At 44.1% G+C, this 27,036-nt stretch overlaps 2 protein-coding genes and 1 pseudogene across 3 annotated transcripts; 1 reads left to right on the top strand and 2 right to left on the bottom strand.

Moving 5' to 3' along the window:
• Positions 1 to 984: 984 nt before the first annotated feature.
• LOC136522541 (mRNA-decapping enzyme subunit 2-like) lies at positions 985 to 3,908 on the top strand (annotated as a pseudogene).
• Positions 3,909 to 9,346: 5,438 nt separating this feature from the next.
• On the bottom strand, positions 9,347 to 17,334 carry LOC136520850 (uncharacterized). 2 transcript variants are annotated; one of them, XM_066514514.1, is made up of 16 exons: positions 17,198 to 17,334; positions 16,973 to 17,115; positions 15,306 to 15,410; positions 15,139 to 15,210; positions 14,992 to 15,063; positions 14,674 to 14,910; positions 14,070 to 14,177; positions 13,874 to 13,987; positions 13,653 to 13,757; positions 12,065 to 12,133; positions 11,838 to 11,950; positions 11,335 to 11,418; positions 11,133 to 11,229; positions 10,867 to 10,986; positions 10,572 to 10,756; positions 9,347 to 9,996 (listed from the first exon to the last, which is right to left on the bottom strand). In XM_066514514.1, exons 2-16 carry the CDS (start codon positions 17,063 to 17,065, stop codon positions 9,708 to 9,710), a joined length of 1,863 nt encoding a protein of 620 aa, XP_066370611.1. In that variant the 5' UTR covers positions 17,066 to 17,115; positions 17,198 to 17,334; the 3' UTR covers positions 9,347 to 9,707. The 2 variants fall into 2 exon arrangements, with proteins under 2 accessions (XP_066370611.1, XP_066370612.1); XM_066514515.1 differs by lacking the exon at positions 17,198 to 17,334 and adding an exon at positions 15,927 to 16,051 and having other exon boundaries at positions 16,973 to 17,112.
• Positions 17,335 to 19,460: 2,126 nt separating this feature from the next.
• LOC136522524 (cysteine proteinase COT44-like) lies at positions 19,461 to 21,289 on the bottom strand. The gene is made up of 4 exons (XM_066516335.1): positions 20,745 to 21,289; positions 20,374 to 20,606; positions 20,107 to 20,250; positions 19,461 to 19,920 (listed from the first exon to the last, which is right to left on the bottom strand). Exons 1-4 carry the CDS (start codon positions 21,277 to 21,279, stop codon positions 19,651 to 19,653), a joined length of 1,182 nt encoding a protein of 393 aa, XP_066372432.1. The 5' UTR covers positions 21,280 to 21,289; the 3' UTR covers positions 19,461 to 19,650.
• Positions 21,290 to 27,036: the final 5,747 nt, after the last annotated feature.

The raw sequence follows: 27,036 nt of genomic DNA, 5'->3' as shown, positions 1-27,036 counted from the left end.
CTTACTCTGCCGCGGCAGCCATGGCCCTGCTCCGTCAAGCGCCGACGGCCACGCGGCCCTCCAGCTTGGCACGCGCAAGCGGCCGCGGCCCTGCTCCATCGAGCGCTGGCGGCCACGCGGCCCTCCAGCTCGGCGCACACAGGCGGCCGCGGCTCTGCTCTCGATTGCACGACCGTTGCCGGCATCCTGCACAAAGCATGATGGCGGGGAGGGGAGTGTCGGCGAGGTGGGGAACACCAACACGCGCAGCCACAGAGCCGCATCGTTCGTGGCGACGCTGCCAAGCGTCGCGGCGGCGGCTTAGTGGATGCCTCGCGCGGCGTCCTCGCGCTGATGGGCCGGCTGCTAGCAGCCCGTTAGTATAGATTAGCTTCAGAGTTGTAGAGTCACGGTTAGATCTGAAGTAGACCGTTCAGATCACGACTGCATAGACAAGTCAATTAGAGTGACTGTGGAGAATCTCGTTCCTTCCCGTAGTCGTCTCCTTCCTCACGTTCCTTTCGTCCGTACGCCGCCGCCGCCGCCGCCTGCCTTGCACCGCCGGCAGTGCCTCAGTCCAGATCGAGCCTCCCTCTTCCCAGATCGGGTCCGACAGTCGCCGCATCCGTCACCTTCACTCCGCGTGCGCTCTCTCTCTCTCTCTCTCTCTCTCTCTCTCACCCTCTCTGTCTGCGACGACTGGGTGGGCTACCACCGCTGCCGCCCTACGCAAGGTGCCCAGGCCTTCTGCGATCTCTTCTCCGGCGAAGAGCGCCCACAAGGTATTCCCATCCTTCTTATTTTCCCTGTTTGCTGTGCGAAACCGAGTTCCCAAACTCACCTGAAGCTATTTGGCCATTCGATGCTTACTAACTTCTAACTAGATCCACCCCTGCTTGATGCCAAACAGCCATATCTCTTTATGATCCAAAAATTTGTCACAATCCAGCCTTTTGCAATCTACAAGCTGCTCACAATCAAAATCTTATCTTAAACAAACAGCCGCTGATAGGGCGCGCTGGCCGGTGGCTGATGATGGCAGGCGGCGGGGGACTGAACCGGTCTTCATCGAGGGGGCAGCTGCCGCCCCAAGAGCTGCTTGACGATCTCTGCAGGTATTTCCCTAACCCCCAAACCCCATCTCTCAAGTTCTTTTTGGATTTGCTTAGATCAATCTAGAGTAAATCAATCTGAGCTGAATCACCTCTGCAGCCGGTTCATTCTAAATGTGCCCAAGGAGGAACTGGAGTCATTCGAGCGGATCCTGTTCCTGCTGGAGCAGGCGCACTGGTTCTACGAGGACAACTCTGTCGAGCACAACCCCAACATCAAGTCCCTCTCCTTCAAGGACTTCACCTCCCTCAGTAAGCCCGCCTGTGCATGGATGCATAGGAGATTATGGTTGGATTGGTCGCTGACGCCAGTTCCGTTGCGTTGATATGGTGGATTGGATTGGTGGTGTGTGCAGTGTTCAAGAGCTGCACTGCTCTCAGGCCCTACATCGCGCACTTGGATGATATCTACAAGGACTTCAACAACTACAAGTTCCGTGTCCCCGTGTCCGGCGCCATCATCCTAGATGACACTTATGAGAGGGTAATTTACTGTTTTTTTTGCCCCAACTATTGCATTTTAGGAGTTCCCTGATTGGGATTTGTGAATTAGGAGTCTGAATGTAGGTTGCACCAATAGCATAATCGGTAGGCATACAGTATCCTCTGAGTTATAGTTGGCCTTATATTTTGAAGGAAAAACTGTGACTTCTGATGCTAGGATGTGGTGTTTTCACTGCAAATCTCCTATATATTTTCTTACACATACAATTTCACATGATATTCTGCAATAAAATTATAAACATACATGAATTCTAGATTTTTTTCTGACCCTTTGGAGCTCAATTTTGTTTGGGTGGGGGTGGGGTGGGGTTGTGTTGCTTCTCAAGACCAATTAACTTCTTCCCCTTCTGTACAGTGCTTGCTTGTTAAGGGATGGAAGGCTGGGGCCAGCTGGAGCTTTCCTCGTGGAAAGAGGAATAAAGATGAGGAAGATCACACATGTGCCGTTAGAGAAGTAAACTTCTGCCTGTATCATCTTCCTGCCTGCAGTTTAATTTCCTTTCTGAGTGCACCCTGCAATTTCTTTGAAGCATATTGTACTTGCAGCAATGAAATATATATTAGATACCATTCAACACCATTTGCTGCTTTTATACGAATAGTATTCCCTGCTTGGTTTGAGTTTACAAATTGCAATTTTCATATCGCTAGATCTTTGAATACTTTCATCTCGTCTTCGTGGCAAATGTCTGTTTGGTTAAACATGTATACATTTCATTCGCAGAGGGCATCCTTGTGGTCTGCAGGAGCAATCTTTGTCCTTTATGCTATCAGCAAAATGTATCAATGTTAAAGATAACAAGTGAATCACCTGTCTAACATTTTTTTCCACATGAAGGAAAAAAGTTGATTAAAATATTTAGTTTGTTAAAGGCATTTCCTCTTGAATAGTAGAGTGGGTTTTCATACGATAAAGCCAATACTTTGCATGAGGTACTCGAAGATCCGTGTTGATAATATTTCATCCTTTCTCCAATCTGGAGCACTTCTAATGCTTATATTCGTTAGTTCCTCCTGTTCAGCATATAGTAGTTTTTTGCTAACTAACATCTACTTGAATAACAATGCAGGTTCTAGAGGAAACTGGGTGTGATGTTTCTACATTTTTAAATTTGGATGATTACATTGAAGTTTCAATTGGACAACAAAGGGTTCGTCTCTACATCATAACAGGGGTTAAAAGAGATACTGTGTTTGCACCTCAAACCAAGAAGGAAATCAGTGTATGCGTAGTTCTGAATCTTGTTCGCATCGCTTTTATTGGCAGTGATGCACCTTTACTTTGCAAGGCTTATTGCTGCTCTCCTTGGCCGATTGTCCTTCATTGTACCTTTTCTGTTTCTGTTGTTTTCTTTTCCCTTTTAAAAAGGTATGAAATGATCCACTGAGCTATCTTCCTCTGCAAATTTGTTAGGAAATCTCATGGCACAGAATTGATGAACTCTTACCAGCTAGTGATGACGCAGTATCTCGGGCAGTGAATGGAATGAAGCTGTACATGGTTGCTCCATTTTTGACGTAAGTACCTTGTGATCCACGTTCTACTTTATTTGTTGGGGGAAGATGCTGTTATGGGGGCATTGCCATTATTATAGATGCTCTCAAAAAAGAAGGAAACCAAAAATGTGCTTTTTTTATTCTGTGGCTTGATCTACTTCTAATTATCCAAAGCGTAAAATTGTTGCTTAAACATTGTTGTCTCCTGCCTTGTTCTCTTTCCAGGGGTCTTAAGGCTTGGATTGCCACGCATCCTCCACCACTGCATCAGAAACCAGAGACATCTGCTAGAGGTTTCTTCTGCTCCCCTTTAGGGCACGTTCGGTTTCCAGGTATTCAAGGCCTGGAACGGATCCGGCCAGGAATACTATTGAATTTTATACGGCCATGCATCAGCATCACCAGGATACGTTCCGGCCAGGAATGGCCTCAACCGAACGGGCCCTTACCCATTCTGGCCAAGATTACAAAAATGGAAAAAAAAAACTTTGAATTATTCGTAATAGTTCTTGCTACAAATTCGCCTAGTTTTGATGTCAGAAGTCAGTCAGTTGACGTCTTACTTCAGACTAGCCTAGGTTTTCTCCCTAAAGTCGTGGCATTCATTTGGTTATTATGTGGTGTCCGACAGGTACTGTGTGGAAGGCGAAGAATTCGTCAAGTGGCAGTACCCCAGTGGAGAACCCTGTTGCTAAAGCAGGATCTGACGTGCAGGCGCATCATGTTGACAACCGCCCCGGTCGCAGCTTCAGAAACTTCAGGTTTGACACGGCAAGCATCCTGCAGTCCATGGAGGCTTCCTTCCAACGCACCTAGGATCCTGACGAAGCATGATGAACCCTGCATCCTTGATGTGTTTCATCATCCTTGATGTGTATAAACTGAGGACCAGCGCTATCGGTGTTGTCAATCTGTCTTGGTTTCGTCTCTCTCACTCGTTCCTTGCACCTGTAATCTTCCACAGCAACAGATGTTTCGTCTTGCACGTGGAGTGTGGTATATATATGTGGCGTCCTGCCAGACGGTTGAATCTGATTTTTTTCTGCTGCCCGGTTTCGTGGTGGTTGTCCATAAAGTTCTTTTTTTTTTGAGAAACCGGGAAAACTATATTACATAAATTTCTTAATGTTTACACCAAATCTTACAAAGACCTTCTCAAGAAAAATGAAACTACAATCCAGTCCTTGCAAGATCATGGTCCCCCCCGGTTGACCTTGTCGCCGGTGGTCGGAGCAATCTGCAGCTTGAAGCCGACCCCCTTCCGGACGATAGCTCTTCACAATTTTTTGGATGCCACCATGAGTCGCATATCGAGAGCATCGACATGCTGTAAGCTCATTGAACGTCTGGCCGGTAAAACAAGGAATCTGGCACCTCAAAGGCCACCAGCAGCCCTGACTCACCGGAGAAAGATACAACCCGAAGGGAAGCAAAACCACCAAAGAAGGTGGGATCCAAACCCAACCCGGTTTCTCTACAAGTTGGTAGACAAACCTTCCAAAATTTCTCCATATATCCATTGCCGTATTCTGGATTACAGGTACAACACTATCATTGGCACCATGGGCACCAAGAAAATCACAGAAACCAAACACCAATGCAGAAGATAAAATCGATGACATACCCATCGATGTTGAGATCCTCGCAAAAGATATCACCATCAATCACCACATGCACCTCAGACAGCACCAGGACTCACCCATCACGAACACAGGCAATAGTAGAGAAACTCTAGAAGGGACAAAAGCTTACCGACGACATCTCCACTGGTAAAAAATCCAAAGGTAAAACTACTCTAATCCGCCGTTCCCCAAGCACATCGGCGCCAAAAAGGCCACCGACGGCGAGGAAAAGCAGCGAATCCGGCGGAGAGTCGAGAAATCGCCAGCGCGTCGCCTCTCTCTCTACCAGCTTATTCTCCCTCACAGAACACTATTAAATGATACAAAATCAGCTGAGCTACAGTGCCCGAGTGTACCAGCCGAACACAATGAAAGCTGCAAGATGTGTCTCAGTTTGGCACTCGAAGGGAGCTAGGTGGTGTCTTTTTTTTTTTTTTTTTTGCCATGGCAGCGTCGTCGCGTCGTCTCTAAGGAATCCCGCGGTTTCTCCAGGTAGTTTGTTTAATAGCGTTATGCCACTACTCAATTGCAATGGTTTTGTGCCATCATAGTGTAGCTTCTCCAAAAAATATGCCAATTAACTTCGAGGAGTATACTAGTTGGTTGTGCAGTGGGCGTTAGAGATTCTGTGGTCCATTGTCAGCTATATAGTTCATACTAGTATAACTCTCACAGTCTCGCTATACTTGTTAACAGAGACATGATACCCATCAGAATTCTTATATGATTATATCCTGATTGAATTTAGTGGCATATCTGAGATAGAGTAAAGTCCAATTCAATTTGGCCTCTGAACTTATCGCTGAATTTAAAAGACATCTTTGAATATCGGACAATTTATTCCCCCACCCTTAATTTTAAAATTAAGATAACTTATTCTACTTAAATAGTTTAGAGTGATTTCGATGGTGGTTTTGGCTGATGTGGCATGTGGGACCCACATATCTTCAATTTTTTTAGTCATGCTATCTTTTATTAAATATTTAGGTTCCTAAATAATTCCAAATGAAAAAAAATCAACTAGAAATTTTTAGATCTCTTTAAGCACTAAAAATTTTGTATAGAGCGTGTCTCCATCCCATCGAGAATTTTAAAATTTTGAATTTCATAAGTAGAGAACTTAAGACTAGTACACTGGGGTTTGAAGTTTTGGCAGTATTCTATGTGGATTCAAGTAGTTTTGAATTGCTCGATTCAGTTGGAATCAGAATGATTGATTGCATGAATGTTGCTTCGTTGGATATTCTTCTGCAGAAGCGCTCTGTCCTAAAATATAAAGAATTTAAGTCTGTCCTAAGTTAAACTATGTAAAGTTTGATCAAATTTATAGAGAAAAGTATTAATATCTACCATATCAAAGATGTAAATTATGAAAAAAAATAATTTGTAATGTGTCAATAATACCAATTTAATGTCATAACTATTATTCTTTTTTCTTATTTTGGTCAAACTTAACACAATTTGACTTAGGACAGACTTGAATCCCTTGTATTTCAGGACAGATGGAGTATAAGTTTGTGTAAAAAAAAAGGCCAATATATGTGGTACTATCAATCGGTCCATTTGGCTTCAAAGTATCACTGTACTAATTCTGATGACCTTGCCTGCAGTGAGCACCAATGTTGAACGGGATGTAAGAAAAATCCAGCCCAAAAGCGACCCAGCTAGCGGTTTTGCATAAAAGAAAAAAGAAAACAAAAATAAGAGGCGGTCATCAAGAAAGCAAATCCACTGCAGTACGGTGGAGAAGGGGAAAAAATCAGTTAGAATGGTTCTCTTGGAGTAGCCATAGGTTGGGAGCAAGGGGCACAGGATCGGAGTAGAAGACAGCATGCCTTTGGGCCGTGTCATTAAGATTCCAGTGTTTACACTATGTACCTAAGGATCCCTTCCTACTCTCTCTCTCTCTCTCTCTCTAATCATTTTTATATACATATACGTTTCCGCCAAATTAAGTGTACAAAGCCTGGTCGGTTCGACTTGTCTCGCTTGTTTCAGCTTATTCTCTCTCACAGAACACTATTGAATCAGCTGAAACCAGCCAGAACCAGCCGGTACACAGTAGTTTTGTGTACCAGCCGAACGGAAGCTGTCAGTTTCCTCTTGAAATATATATGCAACACTCTCCTGGTGGGCTTGTCGTTGAGCCTAGTGAAGCGGTGAGCACTCTGGATGACCTGCGGGGAGGCTTGTTTCGTCGGCGTTGCGAGCAGCCCCTACCTCTGCTCTATGGCCCCAACATCCCCATGCACTACAAGAACGTACACTCGACAACGAAGCAAAATCTATATCTTGCTGGCAGACGTATACATCCATCGATCTTGCAGACTTTCGTGCATGAAATCAACTAGCTAGTAACTTGTGTTCAGGGAATTGGCAAGGATCTGTTTAGTTTTGGATGTAATTAACAGTCTGTTGTTGTCTTGAGCGCTTGCACTGTTGAGGCTGAATGGCTGATGTCGATCGTTGCCATGATCACCACCTACTAGTTCTCCCTGTTCGATCTGGGTCAAGTTCGTTTTAGGCTCTTCTTGAGGTGTTTCCTTAGTTTCGTTCTCCTTGTTGTCATTCCGGAGCCTTGGCTGGCGACCGACTCTACGACTCAACCTTGGCGCAGTCTAATCAAAATTCCAACTCTACGTGACACAGGTTTTATATCTTGTGTGATAATAAGTAGTAGTAGAACTCTCTATATGTCAACAAAAAGTTATCAAAAAGAAGCCCATGGACCCTATTCAATAGCCCTTCTCTTCCTCTCCGGGCTGTAGGAAAGTTATCACAAATAAATTGCAGCCAAGGTCTGTGCATCTAATACCTTTGATCGGGCACCAAATCTTCCCCAAAGTCTGAGCAATGCCGTTTGCATGGCCTGGTTTCTCCGCGGATAGCTTCCCACCACATGGAGTTCTTTATCCTTGAAGGTGGCTGGCCCTGAGCAGCGGCGGATCCAAAGGGGGGGGGGGGGGGGCTGGGGGGCTCCAGCCCCCCCCTAATTTCTTGATTTTAAGCCTAATTACTGTAGCAAAAGCTTGATTTCACCATTAAATCTTCATGCAAATCAACATCTCCATTGTTTTAGCCCCCCTTATCCCGCATCGTGCATCCGCCACTTGCCCTGAGGACATAGTCAGGAACATTCCCCACACGGCCGTGCAGCCCGATATGCGCTGGCTTGGAGCCACCACAAGATAAGCCAGGTGCAGCCTAACCTTTTCTTTTTTTTTTTTTGAGATCCGCCTAATCTTTTTCTTGCCCAGTTTAAGAACCTGCGTAGAATGCCATGTCGGGGCAAAAAAACAACCCTGGGTTGTCGACAGAGAAACTGTCCCTGCTTCAAAGAGTCCATCCTGATAAAGAGTTTCAAGATTATTCTTTTAAGAATCTTCATACGACAGTCTAATTTTATGGTATTCCTTCATTGTGAGATCCACAAAACGCCTAGAGAATCTGCTATATGAGGTTGGTGCCATTTAATTTAGACCCGATTTCACCAAATCACCGGCCGACATCTATGGGTTTTGAGCAATTTTTGTATGTTCAAGCCAAACTTGACATCACCAAGAAGGCGGTCGATAGAGTCCAGGTTGAAAGTTTCAAGCAACAAGTGCGAGATGAAGCTCCCCACCCGACTCGTCTGGATCAAATCCCTCAACAAGAGCTCAACGGGGATTTGCTCCTGACGAGTCAACGAGAGGCTTTTCGGCGGAGCGTGGTCGACACAGATTCCGCGCAGTTGTAAACCGACTACGTTACCGGCTGCCCATCAAACAGGCAACTGTTTCCATCAAGCAGCGGCGGATCCAAGGGGGGGGGGGGGGGGGCGGGGGGGCTCCAGCCCCCCCCTAATTTCTTGATTTTAAGCCTAATTACTGTAGCAAAAGCTTGATTTCACCATTAAATCTTCATGCAAATCAACATCTCCATTGTTTTAGCCCCCCTTATCCCGCATCGTGCATCCGCCACTTGCCCTGAGGACATAGTCAGGAACATTCCCCACACGGCCGTGCAGCCCGATATGCGCTGGCTTGGAGCCACCACAAGATAAGCCAGGTGCAGCCTAACCTTTTCTTTTTTTTTTTTTGAGATCCGCCTAATCTTTTTCTTGCCCAGTTTAAGAACCTGCGTAGAATGCCATGTCGGGGCAAAAAAACAACCCTGGGTTGTCGACAGAGAAACTGTCCTGCTTCAAAGAGTCCATCCTGATAAAGAGTTTCAAGATTATTCTTTTAAGAATCTTCATACGACAGTCTAATTTTATGGTATTCCTTCATTTGTGAGATCCACAAAACGCCTAGAGAATCTGCTATATGAGGTTGGTGCCATTTAATTTAGACCCGATTTCACCAAATCACCGGCCGACATCTATGGGTTTTTGAGCAATTTTTGTATGTTCAAGCCAAACTTGACATCACCAAGAAGGCGGTCGATAGAGTCCAGGTTGAAAGTTTCAAGCAACAAGTGCGAGATGAAGCTCCCCACCCGACTCGTCTGGATCAAATCCCTCAACAAGAGCTCAACGGGGATTTGCTCCTGACGAGTCAACGAGAGGCTTTTCGGCGGAGCGTGGTCGACACAGATTCCGCGCAGTTGTAAACCGACTACGTTACCGGCTGCCCATCAAACAGGCAACTGTTTCCACATTCTAACATTAGACCATTGATGTCGAATACTTTCGGCGAACCATTTCACGTCGTAACACATTGTCTTTAATACACATCCCTGAGGGGTGCCTACCAAGTATACAATCACAAAACCATTTTCCACAATGTGCCCTGAAACACACATACACTCTGCATTTCACCCCAAATGGTACCCTACAAACTGCAGAATAATGGGTTTTGACCCTACTAACAACTACAATCGAAAGCTCCGGTATCTGTTTGATCGTCATCCCCTGGTTCCTTCTTGGCACGTGCAACTTCATAGCATCTGGCTTTGTCATCATCAGTCAAGTAAAGAGCTGAGTAGAACAGAATGATCTTGTGATGGCCAGCTATGATGGAGGGCTCACTGAAGGTCTGATCCTCGCAGGCATGCTGCTGAACTCACTGTTTGTAGCCAGTGGATGGTAGAACGTGCGGTGCGGTGTTATGGACATCTTATTCATCGAATACTCAATGTCATCGTCATCGTTAAAATCTATTTCAAAGTGATCATCCAAGCTGCCCACATTCATTCCGGGTGCGTCAATGTCGGCAAGCTCGTCGTCGTCCTCGTCGCTGTTGTTGTTACTGTATGTCGTCTTGACCAAGGACCAGAACTCAAAATTTGGGCGTATATATCTGCAAGGATACAATGGATCATCAGGCAGGAAACACTAATATACTACCTCCGTCCCCCAAAAGAATGCAATTCTAGCACAATGTCACGTTTTAGTACCTTAAGTTTGATCAATTATAGATAAAAAAATATCCATGTTTATGATACCAAATAAATACCATCAGATTAATTATGAAATGTATTTTTTATAATAAATGAATTTAAAGACATAACTATGAATATTATTTACTAAAAACTTGGTCAAACGTGAACCATTTTTTGTGGCACACAACCATAGTTGCATTCTTTTCAGGACGGAGGTAGTACACTAATTACAAGGACAATTAGCTTCTGAATTAAAACACCATTCTGCCGATGCTGGTTGAGCTCATAATAAGGAGAAAAAAGAGGACCCAACAATAGGAATTAAAATTTCTAGCAATATCTGGTATAGATGTTATAGCAATGGTATGACAACAGTTTTATAAAGTTCAGGATTGAATGATATGCAAATAACTATCCTCCAAGAGCACGCACTAGAAGTAGAACATAATGACACTACAACTGGCTAAAAAGGCACTCTTATTGATATTCAAACCTGTCAGACTCTTTAAGCAGATATGGGTCAAATGGGAAGAACATGTCAAGCCTATTAAGTCCTCCAAATGCCTTCGATAGATCAGATTCAACTGCATCTTCATGTGTTGAATTCACAGATGCATGGAACAGACTTGCAGCCCTAGCCTGTCTCAAGAACTCAATCACTATTGAAGGCAAGCACACCTAAGCATCAAAAGGCATACCAGTTACCACTATGTATTTATATAAAGGCAAAACACAAGTGCGTGGCTGCTAAAAGATACAGTGAAAGTGGTAGGGAGTGTGATCCAGACCTTTAATGGCTCCAATGGGTGGGCCAAGATATTTTGGATTCGCATTTGAAAAAGTTGTAGTTTAAGATTTGGGTAGTCCATAATAGATCTTAACCGAAAGCATAGGACATACATCACAGCCTGCAGGTTAAGAAACATGGCAGATAAAACATTCAGAAAGCATATGATGCTAGAACAGGAACAGGGGTGATTGAGTAATAACATGCATTTGACCAACTTCTTCTCTTGCTTAGTTAAATATACATAAAGAATATGGCATAACAAACCTGGCAGCTAGCATAAAATAGTTGATGTTTTATAGGATTGGCTGTCACCCCTTTGTCCAGCTGACAGCCACAATAGTCCCCACACCACTCCACTAACCTAAGCACATAACGTAACATAAATCTCAGATGTACAAATGCATAAAATGTAGATACTGTGTGAGGTGTTCAAAACAAAAATTTTGCAAGTTCAGAGTGTAGCCACCTTTTGAGTACAGCAACAACTTTATTTACGGAAATGAACCTTGCCCGGGACAGATAGCTTCCAACATATGAAACTGCAGACATTCTGCACATAGAGAAACAAATGTGGTCATTGGCATTTCTTTAATCGTCAATTCACACAGGTTGTGTATTAGGTTAGCAACAAATCGATCTCAGAACAAAATATGCTAGTTATTTCGATCACTGAATCTCCTCCAATGATTATATTTGTAAGCCCAGACCTTTTTACCACAGTGCAGTAAACTTTAGTGAAGATAGTATGTCTATAATAAATTATTCACACAGCTACGATGCCAAAATCTCCTAACTCTGTAAGGCAAAGTGTCAAAACAGAGCAAATAGTCAAGGCATGATTACAAGTTTACAACATGCAATGGTCATTATAGAGGTAAGGTTCAAACACTGGTGCCTCCAATCACCTAGATACACGACAGAAAGTTTCCTTACTGGATGTACTCCTTGCATAGCAAACAAGAGGCTTACCTAGTTATTGCATCCTCCTTTTTGTCCTTGTCAATAAAAATATCGGCAAGAAAAACAGCAAACCCATCACCGCAGATCTCTGGATACAGGGAACAAGCATAAAACATGATAAACTGCAAAAGTCAAAATAAATGTGTCAATCCAAGAGGGCAAGGCAGAAAGCAGCTGAAAATACAAGTTGGGTACTAAACATTGTGAATCTACTTTACAGAAGGTTAATCCTTAACCTGTGCAAATTTGGATTTGTGCACCCTTAGCACATGTGATTTAAATATAGCCTTCAAAGTGTTAAATTCCTGTCCAAGTCAAGATAAAACATGAGCAATATCACGACAGAAGTGCTTATATGTGTTTACTTATCATTCACTCGTAAGTCATGAACTACCACAAAATAGAACATTTCTCAGACAGCATTAGATGAGTTGCAATTGACAATTATAAAAACACAATCTCGAAAGAATCAACCCTAAGGATAGAGCACAAAGTTAAATGGCTGTACACAGCTCAGCTCTACAGCGTGCCTTTGTTTTGCATCCCAATCTGCATACCTTTACCTGGTTAGGGCCTTGGTTCCACTCAGGATGGTGCCTCTTGGATTATCTTGTGGGGTTGGGTTGGTCTGGTGGTCCTGACAGTTTCTACTAGCCAGGTTAAGTCAAATACAGGACCAAGACAAAGATCAAATTCCTCAGGGCCTGTTTGTTTCTGCTTTATATTGAGGATTCTGGTTCAAAAAGCTGAAGCTAAATAAATGGGTGCTTTCTAAATGCAGATGTTAGAATCCAACCACATTTACACCACAATCCACAAGTGCATCCCACCAGCTTACAACTTTTAACAACCCACATCTACAGCTAACTTTTAAGAATCCAAAGCTTAAAGACCTTGGATCACACCATATTAAGACTAATAATCCTTAGTGAAAGAAGCTTTGGGTCAACAAACAAAGGCAGCAAAGGGAAGAGAAGCTTGAGCACAAAACACGATGCATCAATAAGCTAGAAAAGGAGAGAAAGCTAAACAAAACTTCGAACGGTTATGAAATACATCTCGTCAACAAGGTGATGGCTGTTGCCGGTCACAGGATAGCCACTGTGTTAAGCTTCAAGCTGTCAGAGAAGCACATCCTGAGATGTCATGAAGCTACTGGCCATTGTCGAAGAAGACAACCATCCAGGAAGCCAACATCTAATACCCCTGAAGGAGAAGCTACCAGCCATACCCTTGAGGCCTTGTTTGGTTTGGTGGGGATTGGAGGGGATTGAAGGGGGTTGAGGGCGACACCAAACAAAACTGAAGAAGCTGCTGCCAATGCAGTCCATGCCACAAAGTAGCTGATGTCCCACTTTCTTTCTCCAATAACACTTTATATGGGATTGAGGGTCCCTGAGTTCCACTGGACTCCTCAGATGGGTTCGGCGGTTTATAACCACATCTAAATAAATTATAGCATCTCTTTCTCAAATTGGATCAGCCCTGTGTCGTAACTGCATACGCATGTTAATTTTGGTTTGGGTTTGGTGAGGGTAGCCAGGTTAACCCTGAGGTTCTGAACCATGAACAGTCATACAAAATATTTTGTGGCAAATTTACAAGGGGGGAAACAAAGAAACCATGCATACCTACATGGGCATATTCATATATTTAACTAAAATTGCCATTAATAAATGACTGTAGTCCTTATTAACTTTTTGTGGCGATGTATCTATCAGTACTATAATTATGTTTTCATATTCCCAAATAGCGTAAGTTATACAAAAAAAGATGACAAATGAAGGTTCAGTTTTTGAGTTAAGATTCCAGCCATGTGCTCACCTTAATTAGGCGATCAGGTTCTTCTGCGCGTGACTTGAGGTGCTCGCACACAACCACCATTAAACCATCAAGTTTCTCGGCACACACATTTCCTCCAAAAAAGACCTAACCAATCAAAGTAGGCCTTAATTTACTCACAGTTAATTATGTAATAAAGTGCATACATTTCCTATTAGAAGTACTCAATTAGTAACGCAAAGAACATTCTAAATATGACAAACCTTTGTTCCTTCTTGACCAAGGTTATCTTCATCCTCATCCAAATCCTCAAGCTCCATGTCAAATATACCTTTGTTGTGTTCATCTTGAAGAATATCTTCCCATGTTATATTAACCTGCATAATTCCAATCAATCAATAAGAGAAAAAACCAGTTCCAAGATAGATTACCTCACCATACAAAAGGAAAGGAGCATACATCCAATTCCGTAAGTAGATAAACAACTTTCTCCAACAATGATGGTCCAATGATGTCCCAAACGTCAGCATCAAGACCCAACATGCACTCGACAAATGATACCATCTTCTGCAAAGACAATCCCAGAAGGTAAGATTGATTGCTCATGAGCAGTGTAAGTGGTGTATGTGTAAAAACTGCACATCAGGAGTGTATGGACATGGTATTATTAAACAAACAGGCCCTCAGCAAGAAAACAAGTTTGTAAGATAGCAGACTGAAGAAAACATGTTAAGTACTAAAAACTGCATAAAGGCATCAAATCAAATAGCTATAACAGCACATAACTTTACACTATGTTCAAACCGGGCAACTTTAGTTTGCATCCAATTTTTTAGTTCCCCCCCCCCCCCCCCCCCCCCCCCCCCCCCTCAACTCAACCCAATAAAGAATCAGAGGAAAGAATGGAGCCAAGGACAAAAACAGAGACATGGAGAGAGGTTATAGTTTTTGTGAACCATACGCATGTCAACTGTCTATCAAGAATTCAAGTAAGTTGGGACTATCTGTAAACAGACATAGCAGCTAATGAAAAATTAGAATAGCCTACAGAAATAACACTTACAGCTTTGTTATCAAACAACTTTGGCATACTCCTATCTATTATATCCTTTAACATCCTTGGTGCTAAGGGCACAGTGTCAGAAATCCTTTTCAAACTCGCTTGCAACTGAGAGTAGATTTCTTCCTTCTTTGCACACCACCTTGGCTCCTCAATGTAACGAATAAGTGGTCCAGGTGGAGTGAAATTATTCACAAGCATCTGCAAACATTCTCTGAGGTACTGGTCTGCCACAGCAGCCTACACAAACACAGATCAATTAGAAACACACACACACACACAAATGCAGAAAACTCTGGATATACAACTGAGGAAGTATACCAATCTGGTTATTAAATCTAAAAGCGCTGCCCTTGTGTAGCTGTTTAAGTACCAGACGCACATGGTAAATATCTGAAAAAGAATAATTTTAGTAACATTTCATTCACTCGACAAAAATAAAGGAATGAGCACTATGGATTACATTACATTGTGTAGAAGTGCGTGATGATACATGGTGTCTATCTTGGATACTCCTTCAGATAGTGCCTTCAAAGTAGTCTGGAAAAAAGTAGGGCATAAGCATGAAACAGAACTAACGAATCAAGTGCGGAAAGGTGGACAGGCTAAAATAGGGCTAAGAGTTAAGAACTTACAACAAACATAGCCTCCTCATCACTACTCCGTTTCTTGGTAGGGTCTACAAGGCCTAGCAGGAAATCATATCGATCTTTGTCCCTTAGGTCAATTAAAAATGGATCCTAAATGATAGATCGACATGTTAATACATTTACATTGTACTATTCTATAAGTAACTCGGGAATTCATTAAAGTAGACAATAGAAGTTTGCTCTGAAGTTCTCATAAATCCTTGTTTGGATGACATCAATAGCAAAATGAGAAATGGAATGAATTCCTTAATGTAGGGGACTGAGTAAAGGCAGTGTACTCAAATCAGCAGACTGAGCTCAGACAAGAAAGGAAAATTTTACACGACATACACTGTTGCTAAATAATTTATGTATTTTGGGTTCTATTTTTTTAAATGACAAGGCATTACTCCAGTCTCCAAGAAGTACATAGCTACAAGAAGCAAAAAGAACACGACTATTACCTACTCTCTAAGAAAGGCAAATAAACACTGCAGATACTTTCATTTGTCCACCTGTTAAAACGTGTATTGTGTACAAGCTTCCTTAATATAGTGGTTTTGAGGTGTAAAAAACAGAAGAATCCTGCATTTGCTAATTAAACACTCGCAATTTGAAAATGATCACCTTTCAATTTCCCTAACTCCACACCTCACATGCATCTGGCGAATTTGGCCATGCCTTCACCAGCAAGCTTTAGTTTCGAACTTGAAAGCAGGAATATAAAGTTCACTGCAAGTCTCGGCTTTGTTCTGGAGAATATGTTTTCCATAACACGATAAGTGAATGCATTATTGCTCTTGTTATTCAGACCGCAAAACTTTAATGTTTAACAAATCTATCAACAGAAACTGGCAAAAGATGTATGTCATTTAATTAGTTGTTAACTTCTAGCAGATAGGAGCAATTTAGACCAGAGATCTACAGAACTGATACACAGGGGCGGAGGCTCATGAAGGGGAAACTGGGCCTCCCCTCCCTCCTCTGGGAGGGCAGTAACTCTGACATTAACTATGACATCCTATAATCCTCATGGATGCTTTGTAGGACTGCACCTATAGTCAAGATTTGAGAAATTTGATAGGTAATACAGTAGTAGCTTTTGTAATTGCCCCTCCTTGCTTTTGGTCGCCCTCCGCCACTGCTGATACGAAACAAAAGCAGAGCCAGAGGGTAACAATTGGTGAATTTCTGGACTTGATAACAAACATACCAAATCCTCACTTGGTTCTGCTTTAGTGTGGTTATCCAGGGGATGCTTAGAAATTCTGAAGATCATGCCCTCCTTTCAAATTTGCAGGAGATACAATGGAGTCAGAAACTGCATCAGTAGTTTTTTGGGGGGTGCTTTCTCAACACAAGGTTTGGATACTGCACTTCTCTATATCACATTCTAACGTCCTAAATCCTAAGAAACCTTGGTGGGAGCACAAGCAGAGCTAGCATATTGCATTTGAATTTATAGTCCAAGTTCAGGGGGTGCAGGTGCACCAATTTACTTGCCAAGCTCCAAAATGAATGCTCAATAATTGAAGCAATGAAGTAAAGTATTGAAAGATTGAAGCTACAGAGTCTTAAGTACTCCCAACTTCCAAGCCCAACGAGAATACTAATCGTCCAAAAGCAAATAAGTCATATTGCACGGCGACGAGCTAAGGATGGAAGGTCCGCACCTTCCGCACGGACTGCAGCACCCCCCCGACATAGTTGAACGCCTCAGAGTCGCTGGTCACCTCCATATCGTCGTAGCCCTGTTCCGCCCCCATCGCCAGCTACCCCCAACACCTCCTCACAGGAAGAATCTCAGCGATGGAACCTACAGAAAACACAGACCGAATCAAGACGAATCCGGGGAAGGAGTGGAAGAAATTCGAGAGGAGGCGATCGGGGACACCCACCGTCTGTCTGTGAGGAGGGAGGCGGCGGCTGGCGGCGGCGTGGCGGGAGGTCTAGGGTTTTTTGTCGGAGCGAGTGAGAGGGGGAGCGCGTGGAAGGGGACGCAAAGTTTATCCGCGGCCAGTGAAACGCCGCGTCGGGGCTCGGGGGCGGTTCCGCCTCGCGGATCCTGGACGGGTTACGGATAATTGCCCGTGATCCCTGACCCGATTTGCTTAATTATGGGCCGGGCGAACAGCGGTCCGGACCAAACCGGCCCATCACGTAATGGAACGAGACAGTCTATTTGGTCGGAAAGGCGATGTGAGCTTAACGGTTTTTCTTTGGAACTCCGTGCAGTGTGATGAACTGATAATTATGGAACGCCACATGATGTTCAGGCCCATGAACAACTACTTATCAGGGTTCCTCGATCAGAAAGAAGCTTTAAGATTGTTCCCGGGGGTGCTTGATCTCAGGACTAAACTTTACTCTCTGTCACATCACATGTTTAGATATTAATTAGGAGAATTAAAAATGAGTTAATTATAAAACAAATTACATAAGTTGTAGCTAATTCACGAGACGAATCTATTAAGCTTAATCAAGCATCGATTAACACATGTTTACTGTAGCATCACATGAGTTAATCATGGGTTGATTAGGCTTATCGATTCGTCTCCCGAATTAGCCACACTTACGCAATTGGCGGTTGTGGACCAGTGAGGTTGTCGACGATCTCTGAAGTCTGAACTTGTTTGACTCGAGCGGGTTGGGTTGGTTCGCCGCCTCGCGGGAGGTGATAAATATCCTAGCATGCCAATGCCAAGTAGACCCACACCACGTAGAGGCTTGTACTTTTTAAGAAAATAGAAAAAAAATATTGTTTTTCATCACAGAATCAGACTAAAATTATTACAAGAGTCACCATCATCCTCACTCAACTCAATCACGATCAAAAATGGATATATAATTTTGCACGGCAACCCACAAAATTAAACCTATATACGGATTTGTAGGCTATCCCACTTACCTCCCTACTTCTGATTCAACCCACGTCTAGCTCGTTTGCTTTATTTTTAAAAAAAAATAAAGATTAGAGGTACAAAAGGATATTCATTGAGAGCTTACAAGTGCATCGCACATAAAAATTGCTTTATTTTTAAAAATAAAGATTAAAGGTATAAAAAGAATATTCATTGAGAGCTTACAACTGCATCGCACATAAAATAGATTAGAAGCTAAAGCATCACAATAACAAGGACAAGACATAATTTCCCTAAAAAAAACAAGGACAAGACATAAAGACGTAGATGTAGCGCTCCCAACAAAAGAACATATGTAATTGATGATGATTTGTAGTCATGGATGGACAAAACATAAATACAGTCGAGGATTTAATCAATCTTATGTTCCATCAAATATATACAGAACACTAATATTTACGATGTGTAATAAGTATTATTAGATTAATCATGAAATGTATATTTCTTTAATAAACCTATTTTGGGGATACATATGTTGAAATTGGTATCAATAAACTTAGTATAACTTGAGATTGATTTACTACTCGAAAAATAAGATTTGTATTTTTTGGATGGAGGGAATATGTATGCTAGCTTGTGATGAGTCTTGAATTTGGTGAACTTACGTACTCCATTCCTTATACTAATATTAATTATTAGCTTGTTAGGAATACGATTGTGACGAATCAAAGTATAAATAAAAAATGAGTGGGAAAATGATGACACTACTAGAGAACAAACTTTAGAACGATGTCCCAATTTGGCATTAACCTCGGCATTTTTTGCCCCCGGGACTAGAAGGCCTTTAGTCCCGGTTGGTGTCTTCAACCGAGACTAAAGGTCCCTGCCCAATGGCTAAACCGGGACTAAAAGTCCTCCAACCTTTAGTCCCGGTTGGTAATACCAACCCGGACTAAAGGTAGACCCTTTAGTCCCGGTTGGTAAAGGTCCCCGGATGGGTTAGTTCAAAAGGAAAGCATCCCATCCATTGTTAGATGTGTTGTGTAGGTGGGGTGGTAAGCTACGCGCGAGACAGTGCATGAGGTCTTGGGTTCGAATCTCACAGGGATGGACTAACACGTACTCACGTTAAAAAAAGAGAGAGAACCCACAGACGATTGATGTATAGTCAAAGCTCAAACAACTACTTAGTACATAACCGTTCCTTGCATTACCCCTCGCAAATGAGCTAAGTTTATTTATTTAATTTATGTTACATATGGTATTATCTCACTCACAAAATAGAGTATATATAAGTGTATTTACTACACAAAGCCTTATTGATATCTTTTCTATGTTCGTATACGTACACACCCATGTACACGCGGGGCAAAAGATGCCAAGTGTAGATTTGATATTCCACAATCAACGATTCAACACCAGCGTCAACTAGTGTATCAGGCAATTAATAGCAAGGGGCATTTCACATATGACGTGGATGACCTGCATGTTTACGCCAGAACCATCTCTAGCTCCAGCACAGACTGTGCAGTCCTGTACGCCCTGGGGTGATTCTTGACCGGGTAGTAGGTATCCATGGCGATGCCGCACTTGCCCGTGGGCGCGGCCACGTTGCGCCTCATGCGGATGTAGCCGGCCTCGCCCCATCTGGTGCCCCACGAGTTCTTCACGATCCAGTAATCCTTGTCATTCTCGCTGCCATAGCCCACCGCTGTGACGCCGTGGTCTAGCTTCGTCCCGCATACGCCGTCGAAGACACCCTGTTGTGTGAAAGTGCGAGGGTAGAAATAAAGTTGAGGGCCGGGGAAGGGGCAAAGTTGCTAGGCTGTTTCGAATGAGTTTCCCAAAATACATTTTTTAAATAAACAAACAAATGGCCTATATGCATGCATGTTGTTTACCTAGTCGTGGCATGCATTATAAGCGACGTTTTTTTTTATTTTTACCGATTTATAGAGCTGGAATGAACGGCCGCCAGCCTCGATGGCGACGCTAACAGGCTGATTGGCCACCGCCGCCTGTAACGCCTTCTCATTGTTGGCTGGCAACACCCTCTTGTACGAACTTATGGACACAACCTTCTTCTTTATCTACATAACAAAACATGTACAAATATCCATCACCATCGACGCAGCGAGCAGGTTAGGTGTTCATGCAAATTTACTGCAGAAACAGAAACTTTTAATTACTTATCATGACAGTACCGTACCGACCTTGTTGGCATCACAAGTGCCGTCACGTCCGGTGAAGGGGTAGTCGGCCTCGGTGTCGATCCCGCCATTGCTGATAACCCACTGGAAAGAGTAATCCATGCGTCCGCCGCTGCAGCCATGGCTCTTGTGATCGCAGTCGATCAGCTCCTGCTCCGACAACTCCACGAGCTTACCTGTAACGATCTTGTTGATGCCCTCCATTGCCGCCACTGCCGAGAATGCCCAGCACCCACCTGCGCGCATCTCCCAGGGGCGCAAAGATCATCCATCAGTCAAATACATACCTAGCTCCATATTCTTACCGGAGATGAGAACTTCATAGCTCGATCGAGCTATGGAGCAACGACGAGCCGACGATCGTGTTTACCGACCGCATGCGCCTTGGTTCCTGACGCTGGTGACGGCGCCGCTCTTGCGCCAGTCGACGGCGGCTGGGACGGGCTGCGGCTCGCCAGCGCTGTGCAGGTCGAAGCGGGTGCTCCGCCCGTCGGCGGCGTCGTCTGCCGTCGTGTCGTTGCGGCGGCTCTGCTGGAAGCCGAGGACGCGGCCGCGGAACTCCTCCAGGGTGAGGTCGGCGAAGGGGGTGAGGCCGAGGCGGAAGCCGTGGAGCCCCAGGTCGGCCTCGGCGTTGTGGGCGTCGATGTAGCGGAGGTTGTCGCGGAACACCTCCAGCCGCAGGAGGTCGTCGTCGTTGCCGCGCGGCGGCCACGGCGGGTGCTTTGACTTCCACGCCTCGTACAGCTGCCGCACCTCCTCGTCCACCCGCTCCCACGGCGCCGCCGAGTGGATGCTGCGGGGCGCAGCGGAGACGTCGACGGCGGCCAGTGCCACGGCCAATGCCACCGCGAGCATTGTGGCCGCCATCGCCGTGGGCGCAGGGGAGCGTGCTGGGTGCAAGGGATGCATGGGCGCTCGAGAGCCGGACTGGTCTCAACTCTCAAGTCTCAAGACATGTGCTGTCGTACGGTCGCGTGGGTCGGCTCGGTGCCTCAAGCGAAAGGGTCAATTTATAGCCACGCGGGACGCCAAGTGGACCATCCGGGCCCACCCACGGCGCCAACCAACAACCGTTGACGCGATTTGTAGAGATAAGCACCACTAGAGCTACGAGTCTACGCCGATGCTTGTTTTGGCACGGTTTCTAGTTAGTTTTTTAAGTAAAAATAAATTACACTATCATTTTCTAAAATATTAAACAATTCTTATCTAGATCCCCAAACTATGAAATTGCATATCTAGGTCCTGAACTATTTAAGTATGTCATCCAGGTCCAAAACAACCACGTCATGGTCCATTAATTAACGTGTCGCTCGCATGAAATTGACATGTGGGTCCATAGCTTATAATTACAGGGACGGTGCCTTAACTATCATGCGATCCTCACATAGGTCCTAAACTATAAAATTACCCATCTCGGTCCCTAATCTGCCAATATAGTTGGATCAAGGGACGCGCCAGGGCAGGCATTGTTGTCAAGTGTGTGCTAAAACACCTCACTCACTCATTGTGAATTGGTGACAGGGAACAACCGGTCAGCAACAACTTCGCGGGTATGTTGGCCGGTTGTTCCATGTCACCGTAGCGAGTGATGTGTCTTACCGCACACTTGACGATATCCATGGTGATGCCGCACTTGCCCGTGGCCATGGGCACCTTGCGCCTCATGCAGATGTAGCCGGCCTCACCCCAGCTAGCGCTCCACGAGTTCTTCACGATCCAGTAGTCCTTGCTGTTCTCGCTATAGTATAGCCCACCGCTGTGATGCCATGGTCTAGCTTCATCCCGCATATGTCGTCGAAGACACCCTGTTGTGTGTGTGTGTGTGTGTGAGCGTAAGTGTGGGGGTGGGGGCAAAGTTCTTCGGTTGTTTTGAATGAGATTCGAAAAATGCATTTTTAAATAAATGGCCAGATGAGTAATTTTATAGTTTGACACCTATATAAGAATCACATGATAGTTTAGACGGTTCCTATAATTATGAGATATGGACGCACATGTTCGTTTCACGCTGGAACGCCACGTCGGCTAATGAACTGTGACGTGGCTATTTTGCACCCGGATGACATACTTAAGTAGTTTAGGAACCTAATCTGCAATTTCATGGTTTGAGGACCTGGATGAGAATCATGTAATACTTTAGGGACCACCGGTGTAATTTACTCTTAATTTTAGTTGCAATAGAGAAAAGATAGGGATCTACGTCAAACTTAAAGAATATTTATATAGAAGATATAACTGGATAACTGAGAAGCGGATGATGTTGTTTTGCTTCTTCTGGAATTTGACATAGCCTAATTGTTTTGACCCCGGCTTCTGCTACATTTTGTTTAAGTGAAGTGCCGTCGTTGTCGTAGTTGCATAAAATTGTGATTATATATATAGGAGCTGACTTTGTGCAAAAACAAAATGTGGCCAAATGATGAAAGCATATATAATAGTGAATTTAAGCCTTTTTGCTTTTAGAAATCAAACATCTTCGATTGGATGGAACCGGATTGCAAGATATGTTAATGGGATCGGTGATGTAATCTTCAACTTTTGTATTATGCATTTGCATGTTTGCTTATTGGAGAAGATTAAGGAGGCGAGAAGATGAACCAGCCAGTATCGCATTCCTTCTAAGACGTGCATATAGCCAAAATCTCTAGAAGCCCTGTTCGTTTCGCTGAAATTTAGCTTATACTAATTTATTGTGAGAGAAAAACGTTGTTCGTTCGCTGAAAAATACTGCTGAAGTAGCATAAGCAACAACATCCACTAGCGATGTGTCTCAACATGCAAACTGTCCACTTTAGCAATACACTATCACATACAATTAAAATCTACTAGCACATGCAATTGTGATATCCACATCAGCAAGACACACAAAGCATTTTGTTGTCCATGTCAACATGACACGCAATCCACTAGCATTATTTTATAATAGTTTATTTCTTCATATAAGTAATTATATATAGTCTAATTTTATTCTAAATTATCCACAATTTATGCAGCAACGAGCGGGCTATGCTTCTAGTTTGTTATATATATATATATTTGGATATACATCGATAATAAAATCTCTAATTTATGGAATTCCTTGAACAGTTGGACCTCAGAAGCAATCCAAACCATCTCATTTAATTCCAACTTCACTGTTGAACGCCAGCCAGCAATCCAGCATCAATCTACATCGATCCAAAGTTTTGTTGCTTGTTTGCGACTGCATGAATGAGAAGTGTACGCCCACTCCATTGCAAAAATATTAAGTGTATTTTAGTTTTATCATATATCATATTTATAACAGATTTGTTCTAACTTTGACAGAGTCTATTAAAAAAATACTGGCATGCACTATGTCAAATAAATGCACTATTGAGGTATATTTCGTAGTGATTTAATGAAACTAATTTGGTGGTGTCCAAGACTCCAAGTTGATGGATTTTTTAGTTAAAGTTAAACAAAATTTAAGTTAAAACACCTTACACTTTTTTGAAGGAGCGGAGTAGGCGAGTACTCACGTGCATGCGTGATCCGAACATTGTTTGGGTTCTGTCGATCCAGGGGCGGTGCATGCCGGTTGGCTTCAAGTCTGACGGCGATTTGTCCACCTCTTCTGACCCAGTGTTGTTCTGTTGGAGAAGCTACCCGAGAGGAGACCATCTCTCCGCAGTCCGCACCGCAGATGTGAGCTAGTTCAGCGAGGGCAGGGCGTCATGGGCTCATGGCTGATTGGTTGCATTCACATTCTTTTTTTTTGTGGGTGCATCATACACACAATCTAATCTAATTGGAAACAGTCGTGGAAGGTGGAACTGAAAAAATTGTTTAGTTGTACTCTCTGGCTAGGCAGAGCAGAGCAGAGTTTCCTTTTGGTTGTCTTATGAGAGAGGGCTGAATGCATTTCAGAACTCTTACAAGCTTTTTTGTTTTTGTTTTGTGTTTATTTTTTCTTCATTTCACAACAACAAGATGCGAGCTTAATATATTTCCATAAAAGGCAAGTACTAACCTGGAGTGTTACCTATTTTTTCCTGATTTTGGATTTAACCACAGTATGCATTAAAAAAATTAGAAGGAAAAAACAGCGCATAAAAAGTCCTCAATGTTCCATCTTAAATTTCTGGATGCCTATGATAGCTGTAGAATTTTTCACAATTTTGGTCATTTGAAACGGTACGGAAATAACGATTTAACAAACTAAATCGCCCTAATAGATAACAAAACACAAAGAATCATGCATGATCCATATCACTATACCAGCATTACGGTGCACCTTTGGTCATAACCTATAGTTCCATACCAACAGACTAATTTAACAAGGAAAAAATCTAATTTACATCCATCAACTATCGTAGTTGTCCGATTTTGCTTCTGCACTACAAAACCAGTAACTTTTAAGAGAGAATTCCTTATTTGACACCAAAGAAATGACCCGTTCCTTTCTTGGCCCTCGAAAAATTTTCGTTCCCTATTTGACACCGAGTTCAACTTTCGTTCCTTCCGTGACACTCGGTCGCGTTTTCCATCCGGCCACCGTTAACTACGCTATGAAAAGACAATTTTGCCCCTGTGGCCCCCACCACCCTTCTCCCTCCTCTCCTCCAGGCCGCTGTGTCCTCCCCCAGTCCGCGGCAGCGCCACCTGAGGAGAAGGCCGCCAGCCGTCCCCGCCACACATGGGCCCGCCGAGCCCATCCACGGGCAGCCGTCGACGCTCGCTGGATCCGCCACCGGGGTGCATCCTCCACCGTCGAGCCGAATCCAGCTTCCCCACCAACAGATCCAGCCGCTGCCACGCCCGTGCCCGCCCTCGATTTGCCGCCGGCGAGCTCGCCAGATCCGTGGGTGGATTCGCGCGCCCCGAGGCCGGATCCGCGCGCCCTGAGGCCAAATCTCGCCGGACTCCATCATCGTCGTCGCGGCCGCCTGCTCCACCGCGCCACCGTCATCGCCGCTTCTAGTCCACCGCCGGTCGCCCGAGGCCGGATCCGCGCGCCCCGAGGCCAGATTCTTGAGCCCCGAGGCTGGATCTGCTGGATCCGCGCGCCCCGAGGCCGGATCCGCGAGCCCCGAGGCCGGATCTCGCCGGACTCCACCATCGTCGTCGCGGCCGCCTGCTCCACCGCGCCACCGTCGTCGCCGCTTCTAGTCCACCGCCGGTCGCCATCGAGGAGAGGGAGGAGCGCGGAAGGGAGGGGCGCCACCGCGCCTAGGGAAGGGAGGAGCGCCGCCGCGCCATGGGAAGGGAGGACCACCGCCGTGCTCGAGAGGGAGAGGGGCTCGGAATGGAGAGTTGGAGGGAGGGAGAGAGAGTGGAGAGAGGGAGAGAGTGGAGGGCGCCATCGGGAGGGACGGGCGCGTCTGCGCGACTGCGGGGAGACGGAGGGAGCGAGGCGACTGCCTGGAGGAGGAGAGGAGGGAGAAGGGCGGTGGGGCCCACAGGGGCAAAATCGTCTTTTCACAGCGCAGTTAACGGTGGCCGGATGGAAAACGCGACGGAGTGTCACGGAAGGAACGAAAGTTGAACTCGGTGTCAAATAGGGAACGAAAATTTTTCGAGGGCCAAGAAAGGAACGGGTCATTTCTTCAGTGTCAAATAAGGAATTCTCTCAACTTTTAAAACCGTTTGTTTTTGCACCTTGAGTGGTTTTGCTAATGTGCTATCACATCAGAGGAGACAAATCAAACTAAGTTGAGAGTTTAAGGAGGTAAACCAAACTAGAAATATTTTTTAAAATCATTAAAAAAATTACCTAAATATTTTTGGATGGAAAAATAATGCAATTAAAATGCTAAAATTTGGTTTATTCTAAGAAAAATTGTTTACCTCAAAAGTTAAATCATGTTCTATCTTATGGTGCCTACCTTAAAATTGTTTGAATATTTATATACTCATTTTGGTGCTTATTTGCATGCGAAAGCTCTTGTTATCTATTATAATTAGTTGATACTGATCATCCGAACTACGTAGAAGAGTTAGTGGAGCATTGTCACGACCATAGTGGGTGTTGGTCCCCTGCCCTAGCTCTTCCGCCTGTTTGATTGGCTGGTTCGTATCGTTGCTGGTTCATGAAGAAGTACTGCTAGCTGGTTTGTGTGAGAGAAAAATATTGTTCCGATTGTAAATTTACGATCATTTACGACAAGCCACAGCCAAATGAAGAGGCTGCTTGTCACACATATGCATGCTCTCATTTGTCTATTATAATTGGTCTACGTTAATGACCAAGTAACTTTGATGACAAACAAGTGATGTAACCACGTCATACTCAATACTATTTAGTAGTTGTGCGGCAGGGTTCATGCAACCACGTAGGTTAGCACATCTACTTTAAAATTTTATCTAGGATATTGAATTGTGGCAGAACCATTCGAAATAGCACGTTTCTAGATGCGCTCGTCTTCCACCAGACACTAAGCACCCCGAAAGCTGGCTACATCAGACGGTTCCGTCGAGCACACTCTAAAGGAGAACTCGAACAATCCACATTTTCCCTCCAGGATCCAATAATGAGAACAAGTTTATAATACTTAATCTATTTCATACATCAAGAGTTCTCAGAAATACATTATTACAATACCAAGTTCAGAGTGCGGAATTTATACAGCGGAATTTAAAATAAACAACTGTCGATAAGATACAAGGATCCGTATATGCCTACCAGAAGAATCCTCCACACAA

Source organism: Miscanthus floridulus, chromosome 18 (assembly GCF_019320115.1).
Source record: "Miscanthus floridulus cultivar M001 chromosome 18, ASM1932011v1, whole genome shotgun sequence".
NCBI classification, from domain to species: Eukaryota; Viridiplantae; Streptophyta; class Magnoliopsida; order Poales; family Poaceae; genus Miscanthus; species Miscanthus floridulus.
The sequence above is the reverse complement of the archived record's forward strand: the minus strand, read 5'-3'. Positions and strand labels throughout refer to the sequence as shown.

Coding starts and splice junctions, on each gene's coding strand:
- LOC136520850 (XM_066514514.1), bottom strand. CDS start 17,065: ATGGGGGCGGAACAGGGCTACGACGATATGGAGGTGACCAGCGACTCT. Junction 15,064..15,138: donor ATCACGCACTTCTACACAAT/GTAATGTAATCC, acceptor ATTCTTTTTCAG/ATATTTACCATGTGCGTCTG. Junction 11,230..11,334: donor GTTGTTGCTGTACTCAAAAG/GTGGCTACACTC, acceptor TTATGTGCTTAG/GTTAGTGGAGTGGTGTGGGG.
- LOC136522524 (XM_066516335.1), bottom strand. CDS start 21,279: ATGCATCCCTTGCACCCAGCACGCTCCCCTGCGCCCACGGCGATGGCG. Junction 20,607..20,744: donor CAGGAACCAAGGCGCATGCG/GTCGGTAAACAC, acceptor AGATGCGCGCAG/GTGGGTGCTGGGCATTCTCG. Junction 20,251..20,373: donor GCACTTGTGATGCCAACAAG/GTCGGTACGGTA, acceptor TTTGTTATGTAG/ATAAAGAAGAAGGTTGTGTC.